At 32.4% G+C, this 20,028-nt stretch overlaps 4 protein-coding genes and 1 non-coding gene across 5 annotated transcripts; 1 reads left to right on the plus strand and 4 right to left on the minus strand.

The window, feature by feature from the left end:
- Positions 1 to 2,430: 2,430 nt before the first annotated feature.
- Positions 2,431 to 5,790, minus strand: Bm12866 (Uncharacterized protein; the record flags this gene model as incomplete). Its single annotated transcript, XM_001901095.2, has 5 exons — positions 2,431 to 2,686; positions 3,128 to 3,192; positions 3,597 to 3,754; positions 4,606 to 4,781; positions 5,750 to 5,790. The coding sequence occupies 5 exons, from the start codon at positions 5,788 to 5,790 to the stop codon at positions 2,431 to 2,433; spliced, it is 696 nt and encodes a 231-aa protein (XP_001901130.1).
- A 1,219-nt stretch (positions 5,791 to 7,009) lies between these two features.
- Bm12867 (Uncharacterized protein) lies at positions 7,010 to 8,767 on the minus strand (the record flags this gene model as incomplete). Its single annotated transcript, XM_001901096.2, has 4 exons — positions 7,010 to 7,283; positions 7,440 to 7,645; positions 8,171 to 8,297; positions 8,700 to 8,767. The coding sequence occupies 4 exons, from the start codon at positions 8,765 to 8,767 to the stop codon at positions 7,010 to 7,012; spliced, it is 675 nt and encodes a 224-aa protein (XP_001901131.2).
- A 2,598-nt stretch (positions 8,768 to 11,365) lies between these two features.
- Positions 11,366 to 11,932, plus strand: Bm12868 (Uncharacterized protein; the record flags this gene model as incomplete). Its single annotated transcript, XM_001901097.1, has 1 exon — positions 11,366 to 11,932. The coding sequence occupies one exon, from the start codon at positions 11,366 to 11,368 to the stop codon at positions 11,930 to 11,932; it is 567 nt and encodes a 188-aa protein (XP_001901132.1).
- Positions 11,933 to 14,393: 2,461 nt separating this feature from the next.
- Bm16950 (Uncharacterized protein) lies at positions 14,394 to 14,732 on the minus strand (the record flags this gene model as incomplete). The annotated part of the gene is made up of 2 exons (XM_043080323.1): positions 14,394 to 14,470; positions 14,672 to 14,732. The coding sequence occupies 2 exons, from the start codon at positions 14,730 to 14,732 to the stop codon at positions 14,394 to 14,396; spliced, it is 138 nt and encodes a 45-aa protein (XP_042936257.1).
- A 698-nt stretch (positions 14,733 to 15,430) lies between these two features.
- On the minus strand, positions 15,431 to 15,535 carry Bma-mir-92. Its single transcript, XR_006228139.1, has one exon. It is a non-coding gene; the product is annotated as a pre-microRNA Bma-mir-92 (primary transcript).
- Between the last annotated feature and the right edge of the window lie 4,493 nt (positions 15,536 to 20,028).

Here is a 20,028-nt window from a genome sequence, read left to right on the forward strand (position 1 = left end):
AAGTATGAAAATTTGTTTTATTCAGCAGGGTGTGCCTTTTACCTTACTTTACAGTTTTGTGATTGTTCCCGGTGTTTTAGATTTGGTAATTACTTTACGGTGGTGAAAATCAAAGATAGTGGAACATTTCTCAAAATCTTTTCATTTTGTACCGATTTTACCATGTATTCAATTTTTTTAGCTTTTGTTTTATGAAGTGTTAATTCAAAATAAAATAGTTCTTTATCATTTAGGAGGTCGATCCACTTTTTTAACTAGCTTCGTGAAACTTTTAAATCATTTAAAATCAACTTTTTCTCTCATGTTGACTATAAAACGATGAAACAGCCCGTTATCATTTCACTTTATTTTTTGGGTTGGAATTCATTTATCATATTTCTGATCACTTGTTTAGAAGTGAAATTTTGTCATAATTGAACTTATGAAGATCTACAACTTGTCATTGTTGCATAGTTTTTCATGTTTGACTATTGCTCACTGATGGTTGAGAATATACTTTTTTAGTTTTGTTTTTTATTTTCAATTATTTTATTTGGACAGATAACTTCATTTTATTTAATTCTAAAATTTTTTTGTTCAATTATGCGCGCCTGGGACTAGCAATTGATTAAAGGAGAGAATTGTAACGACTTAATAAATAAGCTGTACAGGTGACTTCCTGTCATGGCTTTTGATGCTTAGTTTAATTTTAATTTAGCGTTTGAATGGTACTCATAAGCATTTTCGATTTTTTTTTTTCACATATTTACTAAAACCTCCCGATCTTTCTCCATGACATTTTTAGTAATGTGGAGATTTTATTTAGCATGTTTGAAGAAGGATACTGATAAATTCCTAGTTTTCTTTATTTATTTATTTAATTTTCTGTGTCGTGATGATGCTTTCCAAGTTTGTATATTATGTTATGAATTTCTTTCCATGAGGTACAATGAGAATTCTCCTTATTCAAATCTGGACTTATAATCTCCTGAGATTCTCAACTATAGTTTTTCTCGTTAACAAGAAATTGTTTTAGATCCTTTTTTCCAAGAACCAATATATTTCATCATTTTCATATCATTTTTTATGAATGACAATAATGAATTTTTCTTGGTTTCATCTGCAAAGATCCAGTGTACGTTTTTTATATAATTTTTACTTTAAATTTTTGAAAACGTTTTTGAAGTTATGAGTATTTGTGACTAAATTATCCGTCATAAGGATATGAATTATTAATGGAAAGATGTGTAGGAAAAACATTGCGCATGAAATGTTGCAATCATGAAATTATGTACTGTTGGTAGTTTTACTAAAATAGTAATTATTCATATGCACACCTACCTAGATTTAAATAGGCAACAGCAACTTGTTTGTACTATTTCTTATAGGTCTCGGTGAGCATTATAAATTTAGCTTATTTTATTCAAATATTTTTGTTTCTTAACTTTTTTTTTTGTCATGCTAGTTACAGATTGATTTTATTGTTTTGGCAATATTTATTATGTTTTGCATTGCTATCCAGCGAAATTCCAGTGTACGATTAGGTCAAAATTTGACATCGGTCTGTCAGTCTGTTCTTGGTTCTTTAGTAGCTCAAAGGCTGTTTGGCATATTAAAGTTTCTCAGTTTTGAGCCGTGTCACTTTGCATGTCGACTAGTTTAAATCTATTCCCGATTTGAAAGATTCGTGTATAACCTTATTCTGTCTCATAATGAAACAGAAAAAATCACTTTTCTCATACTTGATTATAATCAAGTAACTGATTGAAAATGGTAATGGTGACAACAGTATAACAATTGCTGGACTCTCCTTCATAATTTGCTTCATACTTCGCGCCCACTATATTTCAGAGTTTCCTCTGATTATAAATTTTGTTTAATCTAGCATTTCCATGCAAATGGTATCAATTTTGTAAGTGTTTATTCTTAAATTATTCATATTATTTTATTTTTTAATAACTAAAAACTTTCATATCTTTGCATGGATGTATCCGTGTTTCTGTTCCTTTCTTGAATGATGCTTTCAGCCAGAAATGAAAATGCAGGATCAGCAATTTGTTTTGTCACATGCTTTCTTATACAGAAACAATGTTAGCTCCTTTGCTGATCATTTTAATAAAATTATTAATGTGTTTGGAAAATCATAATGGATTTTAGTTTGCATTGTTTTATGCGAAATGATAGTTCACAATATATGCTTGCGAAAGATATGGATGATTAAGTCCGTAATTAATGAATACGTTATTGAGAAAGCATAGTGAATTTTTGTTTGGTATTCTAAATTTAAAATACCATATTAATCACAAACATGGTAACGAGATTAGATTTTTGGTGTGATTCATCGAAATTACTACTAATACGTGGTGAAGGATGTGAACATTTTGAGGAACTCCTAAAATTTGAAGGATATTGCTATACTCAAGTGCGGACAAATTTCACTCATTGTATAAATCAGAAAAATATTGAGCAATCGGAATCGAAAAATGGATTAAAGGAACTATTACTACAATTTATTCTTTCTCCACTACCATTTCCTTCGACGATTGCAACTGCATCACACGCAAATTTATAATTTCCACCACAGTTGCTATCCCAGTATACCATCCCACCACATTCGTACTTTATGCAGAAGTAAATGCATAGATCCACTTTCAAGAATGGCAAGAATATGCAGAATGAAAATCGATCTTCTTGGGGTGACGGTGATCTGCAAGTTTAAACCTAATATTGTGAGTAATAAACTCTATCCAAAATACAAAAACCATGTTACAAAGAGCCTGTTTTAACAAACTCCTAACAAGCTACTAAAATTCCACTGTTCTTCATTAAGTATAATATCATTTTTCGATCCCAAAAATTGCCCTGAAAAACCCGTACTATTAAAAAAGAAGAGTTCTGTTATTTCCCAAAATCTCTCTCTTAATTGACCATAAAAAAGGTGCTATTTAAGGAAGTTACTATTTAGGCTGTTTGCCAAAGAACTGTTTAATAACTTTTCTAAAAACTGATAGTCGAAAGCTACTATAAGGTATGGTTGCCCTTTCTGAAATATACCAATTTTTGCTGGGTGGGATTTGATGTTGTCAAATTCTTTAAGAAAAGATCGTAACACTCAACTAATAGATCTATTGAAGTAGCAAATACTTACTCTGTATAAGCTCCTTTTACAGTATATGAGGTAGTCCAATCGTCAAAGGTATACAATATTTCTATCTGTAAAATTTTCACTATAATATTACTGTAAAAGTCGAAATTTAACACTTGGAAGATATTTTAAGCAGATTGCATTAATTTATCCAGATCGATCATAATATTCCATATGTGTTTGAGGTTAAATTATGATAAAATTTAAGTTACAGCGATAACAACAATAAAATTGATAGGTAGTTATAAATAGGATCGATAATGCCTCGAATTTTTCACTATCGTTGAACAAAAATATTGATTGAGGGTTTGTACTGAGAAGTTAACGATTCGAATATTCCAACATATAAATAACGCCTCGAAAATTTGGATCCAAATATATTATTTGATAAACTAACAAAAATGTTTAGTATCGATAAAAACATCTCGATCTTTCTCAAATAATTACTGTTTATTTTCTTTTAATTACAGACTTTTTTTTCATAACCCAAATTCTTCACCCGAACCACACCGGTGATAGCACGACCAAACCATCGAACACTTTCCAAATGAACGCATTGCTCACCAACCAACCATCTCAGTTCATTTTCTGTTGGTAACCAAAAATATTTCTGTAGCTGCAATTCCGAAGCTGAAAATGTTTACTGAAGGAAGCACTCAAATTATACCAATGATTCATAAAAATTAGCAATTTTGTTAAGTCCAGATTTCTGACTTTTTTGGAATACTTTACCCTATATTACATCCTAAATTAGCTTAATTTAATTGATCTAGCCCTCGAATTTTCAGCATTTTTACAATTTCTACGTGATTTCCAACTTCTATTCAGATGACTTAATGATATTGTAGTTGGTCGTAAATAAACATATATTAGATGGTCTTGAAAATCTTTTTCGTACTTTTCAAAAAAAAAAAAACGCAATAGAAACACTATACAGATGTTTTAGAAGTAAAGAAACCTCATTTATAAATGTTCTTTTTTTCCTAAGAGATTATTGATTATTTTAAGATTTGTTCTACTTTTCAAAGAGTTTCAAAAAATCAATCAAAAATCTCACTTTCTTTTTTCTTTCTGGAAAAACACAAAAAAAAAAGAAATTAATGACAAATGACTGGAACCCGTAATACTTGTTGTCTCTACATCAATGTTAGTTGGATTATTTTTCTTAAATGCCCCTGGCAGTTGGGACTTTTGCCAGGCTTCTTCTGTTGCATTGAATGATAATTTGTTTCACTGTTTACGTAATTTTCAAATATTATCAGTGCTTCTTTGTTGTAACAATCATTGTTCACACTCAAACCTAATTTTCCAACTTTTTTAGCTCTTATGGATTGTTCACATATCAACAATGATGAAAGCAATCAAACAGTTGCATATGAGGGGGCGGGAAAAAGTTTTTTTTTTTAAAGTTCTTTTCAAAAAAAAGGAGAAGTCGTGCATTTTTTGAAGCATCTGTAATAGTAAAGCAGAAAAGTACTAACCAGAACTACAAGGCCCATTGCTTACAGTTAAATGCGTGCATTTTTCACTGCCCTTTTCCGCTTGCGTATTGATAGCGTATTCCGCTTGTTCCAAATCAAAGCAGTCCGAAAATCGCACATTTTTCTTGATTCTTCGTCGCTGTGTTGGTGACGTGCGTTCGCTTTTAGATCGCAATCTCCAAAAGCATGAAGTGAAATTTTATTGCAAAGAAGTCGAAATTTATCAAATTATCTACTAAACCATAAAATTTATTTCTGAAATCGCTCAAATTACAAAACAGAGCATGCGTTTTGAGAATAGATCACCCAATGATGCTTGCAAATACTCACGGGATCCACTTCATTATAATCACATACAGATACACTTTATATTTGCATATTTCCGATTGTCTCAACTTCTGAACCATAAAACCGAACAGTATTACTTGTGATTTCCAATAGTATTTAACTATTTAACTGTACTTACTCCGTTTTTATATTTTGTTACAATATGTATAGTTGTAGAGCTAAACGGAAAGAGCAAAACTGTTAGGCTAATTCTCCATACATCTTACATAATGCAAACCGAATGTGTCCGGAGGTTCAGGGACTGATTATTTAGCATTCATAAGACCTAATTCAAAGTGACTAATCGAGATTATACAGTGTTTTGAATTATTGCGGTCACATGAACACCTTTTGACATATTCCGAGAACAACTCGCCATGAAACAAACTTAATTCATCTAGATTCCCTTGCTAGAACGGAATGAACCTTTCCAGATTAAACGAATTCCTTCACGAACAAAATTAGTAATTTTGATTTCCAAATTTCATTTGTACAACTTTCTCTCAGAGGGAAGGGATGAGGAAGCCTTGATCAGTAACAGAAGTCTCAACAAAAGGTTTGGGAATGAAGAAATTAATAGATTAAAAAGCGATAAGCTCACATTCCCCTAGTCGAATTACCGTTGTTGCGGACACTCGTGATGTTACGACCGCTAGTTTTGCTTAAAACACAATCACCACCACCACTGTTAACCAGCATCACTCCAGCAGCTGCCAATACCCCTTTGCTGAGTGATGTATTAAAGGCTTTTGCCTGAGTGTATGTGTATTTTGAAGTTCATTTCTTCCGTTGTTTTTCATATGAAGTCTTTTCTTACCTGGCATTTCTTTTTGAAACTTGTCGCCTTTCCCACGCCATACCATCAGATTTTCGACTTGCTCCATCCCAAAATTTTTACAAAAACAGAATTAAACACTTTTTCTCTTCCCATTGTTGAGATCAATATCAGAACTATGCAGCATAAAATAATACAAAAAATGATAATAAATAATACCTCAAAAAAAATGAAGCAAACCAAAAATAATAATGAATTGGTCGCTAAACGTAAAGATCATATTAGAGGAAGAAATATGATTGCCAGGTAATAGATATGCGCACCAACATTCACCTCGAAACATGTATATTGCGATGTATGACCAGTCGAACATGGTAAGGGAAAATTTGTGAAAAATGTTACACTCAAGTAATGCAAATTCGCTGTTTGACAATGAAAATGATTCAATTTTGCAAAGCTTTTCGCTTGTAGTGCAATTTCCTCCGTTTTAAAAGCAAAACTTCATTACAAATCAAAAAACCGCACTGATAACGCCGAAGGAAACAAATCCCAGCTATAAACTAGAATTTCTTCAAATAAAAATAAAAAAACAACAGCAATAACAATGTGAGGGTAATGGAAGCAACGAAAGATATTTCATCGAAAGTGAAAGATTAATTATTCAGTTGTTAAAAATCTGAAATATTATCACCCGAATGGTCCATTTATTCGCACAGCAAATCTTCTGCTGTTAGCTTGACAACATGAGAGCTTGAATTTACTTGGCCTAAATCATTAATCGATTTCAACAGTATTTCCTTAAAAATCAAACTTAGCCGATCGGGACAGAGTGGAAATGGGGTGCTAAGTGCAAGACTAATTGGTTAATTCTCCCAATTTGAAATCTAATAAAATCATGTTTTCCACGCCCACTGAAATTCAGAAAATTCGGAGAATTCGACCGCATATGCGGTGCCCGATATCAGGAAGTAAGCTATATTGATTTGATTCAAACGAATAAATTAAAATGCTTCTTCCTGTTAGGGCCCAAATAATTTTATCTCAATGGATGTGGTATTTGTCAAAGCACCGAAAAAGTTCAAAATCCAACAAAAGTTACAAATATATAGAAAAGTTGAATCCAAATCTCTTTAAATCTCATCTCGACTCTGTTGAGTTGCTGGAATTACTGCTCACAAACAAGTCCATTTTTCAGATAAAAAAATAAAAATTTTAAGTGGAGTCCTAAAAATCACGAAAACTTAGAACTGCTGGTTAATCAGAGAAAAATTGATGAAAAGTAAATAACAAGCACAGAAAAACTTATTTGAGATCAGAAACGTCAATCTGTGGATGTTTTCCTTTTTTCATGTATTCATCGAGTTCCTTATCCAGTTCCTCTCTTGTTACAACTGACCGCTTAGTACGGCTGGAATTACTACTGGATAAACTGCCACTAAAAAAACGACCACCTCGACCATAAAAAGCATGATTCCGTGGCAGAACAGTATTCGGACGCCAAAGTGTGCGGCTGAAACCATTACGCGCAAAACGCGTGTTTCTGCTAGCATATCGCAATGAACCGAAAGGACGAGGCCTAAAATCAATATGTGTAACACAGAAACAACTTACCAGAACAAACATATCCGGTTATCCAAAGCAGCCCTTCCGACTGCACCAGTGCTTTCCTTCCTTAGCTAACCCGCTTGATCACTACACTGATAGTTTCTATCTCGGTTACCAAATTACATACCTATCAACGTTGACCTTGCGCACAAGACCATAGTTAAATCTATTACGCCAATGCGGAAAAGTGATACGATTACGAACAGGAATACGAGCGAAACGAGGGCTCGGATAAACTCCCAACTTGCGTTTTGGTATAACGCGGACTTGTTCAACATAATTCGTCGCGGCCTCTATGTTATCCTCTCCAATTTCATCATAATCATTTGACAACTGAAACCTCTTGCACATGAGAAACAAACTTAAAAAAATGTCTACTCTGAACATAAATAAGAAAACTACGGCTCGAATCTGCTAATAATTAAGCATTAAGGTGGTCCAACAGGATATGGAAACAAGAAACCTGTAGGATTGAGCATCATTGTAGCAACATTGAAAGTTATAAAAAGGGTATTCTGGTGGAAAAAAAAAATGATCCCTCATTTTCCCAACCTAAAAAGATTGTCCTAGAAGGAAAAAGTTCGCATAAAAATTAGAAAGTTTTTGTGAAAGTCTTTATGAAGAATTCCTTTTAACACTGTAATGATTAAAACTATTTTGAAAGAAAAATATTTCAATTCAGCTTCCATGCCATCTTTATTCCATGAACAATGATTGCAAGAACACGCTGTAATATATTATGAATGAAATCAATTCATCATTTCTAGCAACTTCCACATACAAAATTCAAAAATACAAATAGAAAAAAAAGCTAATATGTTTGAGAACATATTTATTGCGACAAAAAATTTAACTCACTTCGACATCATCGATATACAATGGACGCCGATTTAAAATCGGTTCACGATAGCTCTGTTCGATACTGTTGTAACTTCTTATTGGGACAACACTATGTCGTAATTTAGGCACCGGAATTTGAGAAAACCTGCGTGCCGTAGCAAAATAAGTAACAATTACTCGGAAGCGTAGAATATGAGGATTCATTTACTTAATTAAGAGAACTATTATTCAGTACTTTACATTTGCTTTTTTTCCACCCAATACAACATGAAGATGTATGAATAGGTCTTATCCAAAAACTTAAATTCCATGAACAATGATTACAAGAACACGGCTATAATCTATCAATTCATCATTTCTAGCAACTTCCAGATCTGTAAAAGAATATATTCAAATCAAAGCTACAAGTAATTTTTTTAAGCAACACTGTTAAAGATTTTAATAGCTAAGCTTTGTTTTACTTTTGTAAAACACCTCCATCACGATGGAGTTCATTCAAGAATCTCCAGAGAAAGAGTCGTGTAAATGTTACAGATAACAAACTGACCTTTCATTCAAGGATATTTTTGAAGTTCCCATGAGAACTATTCGAGACGGTACTGATGCTGTTTCCATTACCAAAACCCTTAATGAGACAGAGCATACGTTCCAATGTAACACCTGATAAACTGAATTCAATCAGATGCACCATTACACCAGAAAAAAGAAGCAACACAAAAGAACTGATTTAGAAAATGCACGAGAATCACATAAAACATGGACCACGTTAATCAGTCTCTAAATAACCAACTTTAATTCCAAGGAAACAAAAAATGCAATCCATAATCTCTTTCCCCACAAAGACAAGTCACCGCTAGTCAAGTCGGTGCACCCACCTAACCGTATCCCTCTTCCTTATCATCGCCATTACCGACGTCCACGAAAACAAATGTGCACGAAAATGAATAGCATATCGCGACAAACCATCATCTGACATGTGCCTTTAATTAACGCAGCCCGCGAGACGCTGCGTTGTATCCAAACACTCTGAGCAAGTAAGGTTCGTTTGAGTTTGGGGGGTTTCGACAATTTTGGTCCTGGAATGGCAAGGTACAGTAGATAATGAGGTACAGTAGCAGGAAGTCTATTCCGCATTTATCACCCTCTATTGATAAGTTAGTTCCTTAACTAACTCATCCCAAAATAGGTATCAGAAGGGTGCAAAAAATGCCAAAAACTGGAATGCTTCTACAGAAGAAATGCTCTCTACGAACCGTAACTCATGTCTTCCTATTTATTTATTTCAAAGTTAACCTTTGTCGGAAATAATAACATATATTTCAAAAAACCTATGTGTCTATCTATTTGTATTACGTTGTATATGAGAAAATCCATTCGTTTTCTATTAACTGTTTTTTATCATCTCATTTTTCATCATTTCATTCTGCAAATTCTATAACGTCTTTATAAATCGTTGTGCACGCTATTAAAGCTTCCCTTTATCAATGACACGTTATCACGCTTCTCAATCTAGTTGTTAATATTTGAAATGAGTATTGTGAGAAGCATTAATTAATATTGATGCTGTGTTATAATATATGGAAAAGCTTGGAAAAGAAGTTAGTCCCTCTTTGTGGGGTCGAAAGCATCATCTGGTCACTGTTATGCTGATTGGTGATTGCCAAGCGGTCATCTGGGCGGTGTTACTCGCTCATTCGTCTTATTAATATTCAAATGGGGGCTGTCAGTGCAACAACTTCAGTCACTACACAAGGTCAACTTCAGCGTCTCTCTCTCTCTCTCTTCGTCCATCTAATGTCCATCTTCCTGTATCAGAACGAATAACAGATGGTGCCATGTCCATTGATTATTCTCTGCTGTATTGCCATTAGCAGAAGAGACTTTTCTGCTACTGCTATTATTATAATCGTTGCTATTATTAGTGCATTACTGTCATTGAGGTTTGTCCCTCTCTCGTCAGTCCTTTCCTAATTCTTATGAGGTTTAACCTTTGTCCACTCGCTGGATGACCCGCACACTTGCTCCCACTTTTTATTCCCTTTCTTTTTCTATCGATTTCTATATGGTCTTACTCTTGTATGCAAATTTCGTTCGACTAAGGCGAACATAATCCACTTTTTGAAGGCATAAAATTCAACTACTTCACAATTAAAACACTCTTCTTTAAAATTCGTTGTTAGAAGAGAAAAAGCAATTTATTTTCTGATCTTCTTATTTAAGTAGAAGCAGAAGTCAATTTTTGCCTTGCTGAGACCGAAAAGTGATCTGTTTACTAATAATTGTTTGTCTACTATTCACTCAGTCTGATATTATGTCAGAAAGCTGTCAAGAATCAAGAAATTAGAACAAGTCCTTTTGATTCTTCTAGAACCATAAATTATCTTGTTACTTGTTTTCCGAAGCCAATCATTGTAAAAATCACGTGATGAAGTATGTTTTACGGTTCCAGTTTATTGTCATCGGTATTATCTTTGTATGCCGAAAATATCAAATTCTGATTCTGCATAATTATGAATTTGTCATTTGCTCGATGAATAATTTTATAATTGCTGTGGTGTGATGGTTTTTTTCTCAATCGGATTTTCGGATTTCTGAACCTTTTCTGAATACCAGCTCTGTCCCTGACTTGCTTTTTATCTCTCTACTTTAAAATACCAATTACATTGTATTTATTAATTTGATGGATATTAGAAGCAGTGAATTAAAATGACAGTTTTAATCAGAATTTGAAAACTGAATCTCTTGTTCTTACACTGTTTAAATAATCATTCAATAGTTCGTGTCACTTTAGCTCGCCACAGAACCGCAGAAAAATCAGTGCTAACTGAAGATTCAACTGAATTTTTCACACAGCAGTGTTCAACACTGATACGTCTTAAATCTGATTTTTAATCTCCTGTACTTGATTGTTTTTCAAGTATATGAATTATTTCTTTTGTCAGCTGAATGAGTTTTTTTTTATTGAATGAAAAGTTTTTTTTTAAGTATATTATTCTTTTCATAACATAAACAATGATAAATCTTGTTTTAATTTCGATTTATTTCCGAATGATCTTTCTATTGACTGTTGTCACTTTAGTGAATGTTAATAAGACAGTCTTGATCAATTTCCGAAGCCTCTATTTTAGATATTATAGCGTCTTACTATACGGAAATCGTTTTTATTCATACACCAAGGATTTCAAATTCCTTAATTTACAGGGCAGAAAAGAAATGGCAAAATCACCGAAACAGCGGTCGTCATCTAATAAAAAATCACCCAGTAAAAGTCCGCGGAGTAAGGATTCCAGTCTGATACGAACTCGAACACGGAAAACTTCACGTTCCCGTAGTCGTAGTCGTAGTACCCATGGTACACCGCGTTCACGTTCAAATTCTCGTGGACGTTCGTCTTCAAAAAAGAAGACTGTTTCTCCAATAGTCAAGAAATTCGACGATTCAACAGCGGACGTCAAAAAAGTTGTTCCTTTATACCGCGGTTCGAAAAATGACTCGGATGTTAAGAACTTTCCATTTTCGGGTAAAGGAGTACGGCATCGTCCGCTAACAATGCGTCTACTGAAACCGATGAATGTGAGCAACTTGAAGGTCAAAGGAATAAAGCTTAAGCAACGTTTCTCTGTTCACTGCAAGCGGTTCTCGCGTTACTATACTACATTAACGGTCCTTGGATTAATCGGGCTGGGAATCTTTTACACTGGATATACCGTAGATCAGATGGCGAAATATGCTCGTGAACGTATGGACATTATTACGACGTATGTTCAAAGACGCACTTAAGGAAGGTGTGTGGTACCATTGGTATCTATTTCTATATGGCTTGGTAATTGAGCCTAGTTGGCAATGGGATTCTTGCGGTATATTAATTACATGTGGAGCAGGTTGGCTCTTTGTCCATTAAAAACGCAATGATAGGAGCATTTTGAAATTTCACTACTTTTCAAGACGTTTTATTATTGAATAATATTTGATAACATTGGTTTGGAAGGTCCATTTTGCTACAGAATCTCGAGTTCTGTCTTACCTTATTGAAATTTAGTTTTTTTCTAGTAGTCATAAAATACTAAATACTCTGCGTTTTGATCGCTTTTTTCAATTTTGAGAAAGCAACAAAAAGAACACAGTGTTTAGACATATAATTATCAACTGATTCGTTGTTAGCAATCCTTCATTGCGTTTTTTTTTTGGAAGTCGTAGAATTTCATAATTTGTGATAAACCTGCAGTCATGTTCTATGTTCAGTGATTTTCGTGTCACTAATTTTTTTTTTTGAAAAGTTTTTAAATTTTAGTCTAATTAATTCACATGTATTTCAGGGAATTTTTTGTAACTTTCGTTCTTTTTTATTTACCTCCTCAGGTATTGCTTTATTCTGTTTTTCATTCTTTTTGGATACTACTAGATTATAAGAACCTCAGGGATGTGTATAGTTTTTTTTTTTTTTGAATTAATAATTTTTTTTTTTTTGGAATTATTGTAAATATCTTATGCAAAACTGATCCTTCGTTTTATTTTATCAATCAGGTGGTGGTCACTATCAAATTAATTCGTCCAACGCTATAATGGAAAAAGATGCTTTTTATCCTCCTTATTTTCATTTTCTTATTTTTCATTATATATCAGAATATGATAGCTGTGACAAAATAAATCGGAGATAATTTTCCAATGGAATTCTTTTTCCCATCTTCCTTTTTAATTTAAAAAATTTTCCTTCTTTCCACTTCTCAAATTTCTTGTTTCGTTTAACATGAATCTTTGTTAGAAGCTTGATTTTATATTTCGTGTCTTCTCAGTGATGCATACTTTTCTCCTTTCAAATCATTTTCGATATTTTGAATGACTTATTTTTGAATTTCATATTATTATAAGTCGACTGGTTAATGCCTCAATGTGTACATAGTCAAACTGAAAAGATCACATTGTCCGACTGTGATTTTATTCAGTCAGTTTTTTATTTTATCTTACCCTTTAATTTCTCAAATTCATTGCTTACCGACCTTATAATAATATAATAATCGGTCTAATTATCAATGACTCTTCTACAGATTTCTTCGAAAAGTTGAAATCCAAAATTTTATTATGCCCTTCACGTAAAAATAGAGTTTTTGGCTGAGATTTTTAAATTTAAAAAGTTAGATAATATGTTTAAAGCCTCCTTCCAGTCTTATTTTTAATCTTAATATTTCTCGAAAATATGTCATCGAACATTGGCATTCATCTTTTTATAGCTTTCGCACAAATCTCTTGTTGTATATATGATATGGTCGGTTTTTCTCGTTATTTTTTCTTAAAGGCGTTCTTTGGTGCTTTAGTGGCATTTAATCATTTATTTTTGTTTTGTTTTTTCTTGTTTTTTTGTGTGTGTGTGTTTTTTTTTTTTTTGTTTATTAAGCTTTTATAACTGTAAAAATGTCGGACAACCTACCACGCTGCATTCATGCGATATAATTGTATTTAGTACTTCCTTATGTCTTGCTTAACAGATTTCATTCAATACTTTTTAAAATAATTTTTTTTTATTACATTCCCCATTTATTCATCTTATTTGTATAATATTAATGTTACTGAATAAACTTTTAATGAGCATTTTATTCTGTATTACACTGAAGATGAACAGAAACTTCAGCATTCAAAATTTTTAAGATTTTTGTAATATGATGTTTACAGAACTTTAAAGCCTTACCAGTGGGCCAGGAAACAAGGAATTAGGTTGAGAAAGAATTTTAAATAATTGAACTACTTTATTTCAATAAAATCCATCTACTGATAGTATGTATAAAAAGACATTATACAGTTGCTTCTAAAATTTCGTCAATCAAAAAAGCACATCTTTAACAGTTATGTTATCACAATAATATGTTTGCGTAAGAAGTTAAGAGGAGACGTAATTAGTTTACTACTGTCAGTAATATCATACTGTAGTGATATGTCACAGCTAATAATAATAATAATAGCACAAATTCTTAGGGTTAAAAAATAAGATTGCTTGTTGACATTCAAATTATTTAGATTATTTGTTAACAATAAGTGTCAATGTACAATTCTGTTATTTAAGTCATTCTTTAACAATAATTGTCAATCGTAATCAAATAGAGCTAGATGATTAATAGAAAGCAAATTAAATGTTTGTTATTCCAGTGTTATCTAGGATTAACCAAATAACTGTCAAATAAAAAGCCAATATAAAAGGAATTCATAAATTCAAATTTAACTATCGTAAATGAAGAAGAAAAGGGCAAAATTAACACTGATTGAAAGGTTTTCGTGATCTGTCAGAAAAGTATTCACCATAGATAAATCGTCTTTCAATTCCTACATCTGAAAAATAACTCCATCAATTGGCAGTAAGTATGAAAAAAAAAAGTCATAATACGGTAAGTTATTTCTGACTAATTTAAAATCTTCAAATGGAAATTAAGTAAAGCTACCATGTAAAATACTTTTAAAAAAATAATTGAAATTACTTAACAAATGCAATCTTGTAGTAAGGTGGGTTAATTGGATACAAAATTAAAAGACCTTTCAGGTTCAATATTTGCATGAACAGATAAATGTATTGATAAATTGAATGAGATACCATAGAGTATCACTCTAACAGTTATGAATTCTAAATTACAATAACAGAAAAATGGAATTGTTCGTAGATGATCGGCTTTTACAGAAGGACAAAGGGAAGCAAATGTTTCATATCACTTCTGAGTTTCATTTTTGACCAGTATTCTTCAGCTAAACAATCCAACTGAAATTTTGAACACTGATTTTACGAAGAAGAAAAGAAGCAAAATGAGAATACGAAATGCGCCAGCGTTTTCTAAAAAAGAAAATAATATTACTTCATTTTAAATCATTTTCCGCATCGTAAATATTTATCGTATTTTCAAGACAGAAATGAATGAAAAATATTGCAAATATCAACAATTATGAAATGTAAACTACGGACTACGGCATGTTTTCCATTTGAATCCCAGCAATGGGTTCAGGCTAATAATGTAGTATTCCTTCCCAGCTAATAATGTTTTTCTTACTTGCTGACAAATGCTATAGCATGAAATGACTTACCTGGGTTGCTTCACTTATCGCGGCTAACTCATAAACTGATTCCAACATGAAATATCAAAATGAAGAAAAGGTTTTCATTTGTTGGCATTTAAATTAATTAGGCTTTAAAGTAAACTTATTCAAAAGGAGTCAAAAAAAGCTCTCGAATGAAATCACTACAAATAATAAATTTAAAAAATAGCTAAGAAAGGTCAGAGAAATGGGAAACAAATAAAAGGAATAATAGCAGCTAACACTCAGGCCGGGACGAGTGCAATATCGCCAAATGATGAACTTCTGTCTGAATAGTGCAAACGACTCGACCTGACTGATTAGTGCAGTATGATCATCATCATATCAACAAAGTTTGGACAGTTCTGGAGAGAAGGTACATTGAAAATGAACAATCAATACGGGAAGAACTTTTAACTTTAGCAAAGTAGTATTGCTTATGATATCGTTTGGAAAGTATTTCAGTTCTTGAATGAACATACGTTACATTAGAATAAAGTAGCGAGAACTACGTGATATCAGTTATGCGGCACTTTTTAGCACTGTATGATTTTGCAGTTTGGACAAAACCTGATGATAATGATTGAAAAAAAAAAAGAAGCAAGGAGATATGCTAGGAATATAAAATCACGTCAAATGGCTTGATGACATTTTTGAATAGCAGAGAGAAATTGTTAACGTTGCTGCTATTATAAATGTCTAACTAATGTTTTCTTTTTTTTTTTCATCATCAGTAATCAGAATTTTGGGATGTTAAAATGATTCATTTTCATAAATTTCTTTTTATTGCGAAGTTTTGAAAATTGTAGAACAGTTGGTCAGAACTATTTCCTTTTTTCTTGTCAAGCTTTTTTTTTTCTTTTTTAGCTCCTAAAGCGAAGAATTGTCCTCGTTTGATATTCACGAACAAAAGGCATTTAACTGGCCCTAACTCTATTCAAAGCTTTTATCGTTAAATGTCATCAAAATTCTCCTTTTCCAAAAAAAAAAAAAGTACAGCAATGAGAAAGTAGAATTAAAAAATTTTTTCGTTAAATGTATTATTCTACAGCAACATCCAGTAAGAAATTATGGAAAATTTCCAGCAATATTCTGTATTTCACTGCTATATAGATTGCACGGGTAAAGACTTAAGAATAAAAGAATGTTGTGGATTAATAACCGTTTGGCTCTAAAGTATTGATTTCAGACTTACTGAAGATGCTTTTCTATTAGCGCCACTTCATCAGCAGTAGAGTTTTTTATTGCCTTTGACCTTCTATATTTGTATCGCTTTTCAAGTAGATAGAAATTGTACAATAATCTTGCTCTCCTTTCTTACACAGCTCCAAATTGCTTCCCAATCTAACAACAAAAACTTTATACCGTAAAATACTTATATACAATGTATCAAGTACTTAGTGGACAGAAAGAAAGAAATTCTATAATCAAGTAATGATGGTAACCTAAATATGTCCACCATAGTGATAACAGTGATAGTAATTATATTATTATTAGTAGTAGTACTAGTAGTAATAGCAATAACAGTAGCAGTAGATGTAGTTATAGTAGCAATAACAGTAGCAGTAGTTGTAGTTGTAATAGTAGTATAATAATAATAGTATCGTGTTATATTAATATAACAGTAATAATACTGTGTCGCTTTAAGTAATAGCTTAAGCCGAGAAAAGTTTTATTGCAAAAAAATGGAAAATTAAAGATAATTCGCTTAAAAGTGGTCTTATTTCATTAAAAAAATTGAATAGTTTGTATGGATGGAAAAGTAGGACACGAGTGAAGAAAGATAGGACGAGTTGTTATCGGTGGTGCTTTAATAGTATGACTTCCAGTTGTACGATGGTGCAATGACATTGGGATGGTCTCCTTGTGCCCATAAGTATGGCTTCCTTCGGGTTGCCGCAGGCTACATTACCAACGGATCGGCAGCTATCGTTCTATTCCTCCCATATGTCATATCTAAACACCGAGTATCATACTATCTCGTAAAATATAATGTAGCAGTAGTAATAGTAGCAGTAGCAGTAGTAGTTGTTGTTGTAGTAGTAATAGCAGTAGTAACACTGTATGAGTGAAATCGCCTTAGGCATGCCCGGTCGGCCGATACAATGGCAGAGATGTGGACGGATAAATGAATAAATGGATGAATGGAGGATTAATTTCAAAACTAAATAGATGGAATCATACAACGAGTTTTGAAGCTTTTGGTAACTTCTAAAGAAGCTAATATGAAAGTAGCAGGTGAATAAGTAAATAAGATAAAATGAATGAGAGATTTTGTAACAATGGAAGTAGTAGAAAGTGTCAACGAAAAGAACTGGTAGATGACAATAGTAGCAGTAATGTTGATAATAATGATCATAATGGCAATTGTGAGAGAAAACAAAAGTGTCATCAAGAATGGAAGACACGAGGGGAAGGAGGAAGAAGAGGAGGAAGAGGAGGTAGCAACACACCGGTTATATAATAAATAATGTGGAGTAGTGAGAGTGGGAACCTATCATCCTTGTCATCATTATCATCACTGTCATCGTCATCATCAGCATTACCAACATTGGCAATAGCTCCTTTAACAACAATAACAACAACTTGTTTCTATCACTCTATCATCAGTTCTAAAAATTTTGTTTAGAAGACAAAAATAGCAGAAAAAGAATGGCAGAGGTGAGAAGGAGAAGAAAGAAGAAATGGAAAGAGCGCCATACCGTAGCATTTAGCATTGTACTTCCTGTAATAACACCTGTCTGTGACTACCTGTTGTGCTTCTTACCCCACAGTAAAGTGTAAGGCTCTGAAGTGATGATGGAAGGAGCACTTATCACATATATTTCATCAGAACCTGATTACGCTATTAGTAACAGCAATTAATGAATCCTATAAAAACAAGATTGGAAAAGGTAGTAATGAGCAATAATAGGTAAAATGGTAATGGAAATGATGACTAAGGAAGATAATAGTGATAATAGTAGCTACTACCAATGCTATAATGGTAATGATGATAATGATACATTCATATTTAACTAATTTACTACACATACACACACACACACACACACACACACACACACACACACACACACACACACACACACACACACACACACACACACACACACACACACACACACACACACACACACACACACACACACACACACACACACACACACACACACACACACACACACACACACTGGTAGACTTTTTTCGTGTAACTGGAAAGGGAGTCACTTATTGGCTTTCCGAATAGCTCGAAATATGTTTTTTTTTAATTGAAAATTTAAAGTTTCATCCCAACTATAACAAAATACTCAATGATAACGACATTCAAAAGAGTAATGAATTCCATTCACTTCATACAGTTGATAGAGTATTTCTATATGATAGTGATTATTAAGCATTGTCATTTATGCCATCACTACTATCGTAATTTTATCCGATATTGTTGAAATAATGACGATGTTTCAAATATTCAATAAGCACTACTACTATCACTACATCATCTCCCGTATTTACTATCAGCCATTTATCTCACAAAATGAAAACAGGAAATGTTAGTATGTAATGATGATCCATTATCTTGTTTAATTACATTATTTACCCAACAATACGATCATTATTACGTTTACCAGTGATAAAATACCTTTATGTAATTATCCTTTCCTCTTTCATGTTATCCTGTTTTTTTATTCAAAACAAACTTTCATCAAGGAAATTTAATCGCTTAATTGCACCTTTGTTTATTAAGGGGAAGATCCATAACTATAGCTAAGTATTCTTTTACCTAAACATTTTAGATTATATTTTTTTTCAAAATTAAACCAACATAAAATCCATTTTCAAAAGATAAAATAAAATTTCCGTATATAAAGAAATTCAGAAAAAGGATAGACTATGTTCTAAAGCATCTGACTTTACAAGGGGAACTTTTTCCTCCCCAAACATTGCTGTTAATGTTTAAAAAACATACCGGAAGGATAGATATCCTTCTGCAATTCCAGTTTCCAGTTTTCTTAAAAATTGATCATCCTAACAAAAAGCAAAAAAGAAAAGGCTCCATCACATTTCAGCAAGATTTGCAAAGTGGTAATAATTTTTTTTTTATGCATTGCTCTTATCCCAAGAGAAAATTCATCTGCAGTCTTCCTTTCAGCAGTACTGTTTTGAAAAAAAAAAAAAAAAAAAACGAACAAAAAAACAAGAAAACTTTCCGTTCCATTCTCGAAATTTTATTGGTTAAATTATGAGAAATCAGCACACATATATTTTATTCATAAAAACCTCCCACACATTACACCGACCATATTAAGTTAGTTTTGATGATATTTTTAATGCCACAAATTATCTTAATCACTAGCGATAAGCTTGATACTTTTAGCAATGCCAATTTACACACCAATCTTTCTCTCCTAGATATTACAAAAGCTATGAATAGTAGAAATCATGATTTTTCACAGACTTAATTCATTTCATGAACGAAAGCTCGTTGCTATTAAGAAATAGAGACCAAAGATTTATAGGAAATACTCAAGCAACGACATTCTCTACAAATTTTCTATGCAAAAGCACTGAAAGAAATTTATTATATTCCCTGAACATTTTGTATAGCTGTAGATGTAAATTTTTCGACAAACAAAAATTCCAATGCAACATATCAACTTTACTTGATAAATCATACAGTCCAAAACGAAATTGTATGAATTCATTTCGGATCATTGTATGCACTCAAAATATCTAACGTCGAACTGTATAAATCTTGATGAATTATAATGGTATGACAAACAGTACTACATTTATATAGCTTACTATTTTATTGATTGTTAATGAAT

The sequence above is a fragment of the Brugia malayi genome, assembly GCF_000002995.4.
Source record: "Brugia malayi strain FR3 genome assembly, contig: Bm_v4_Chr3_scaffold_001, whole genome shotgun sequence".
NCBI lineage: Eukaryota > Metazoa > Nematoda > Chromadorea > Rhabditida > Onchocercidae > Brugia > Brugia malayi.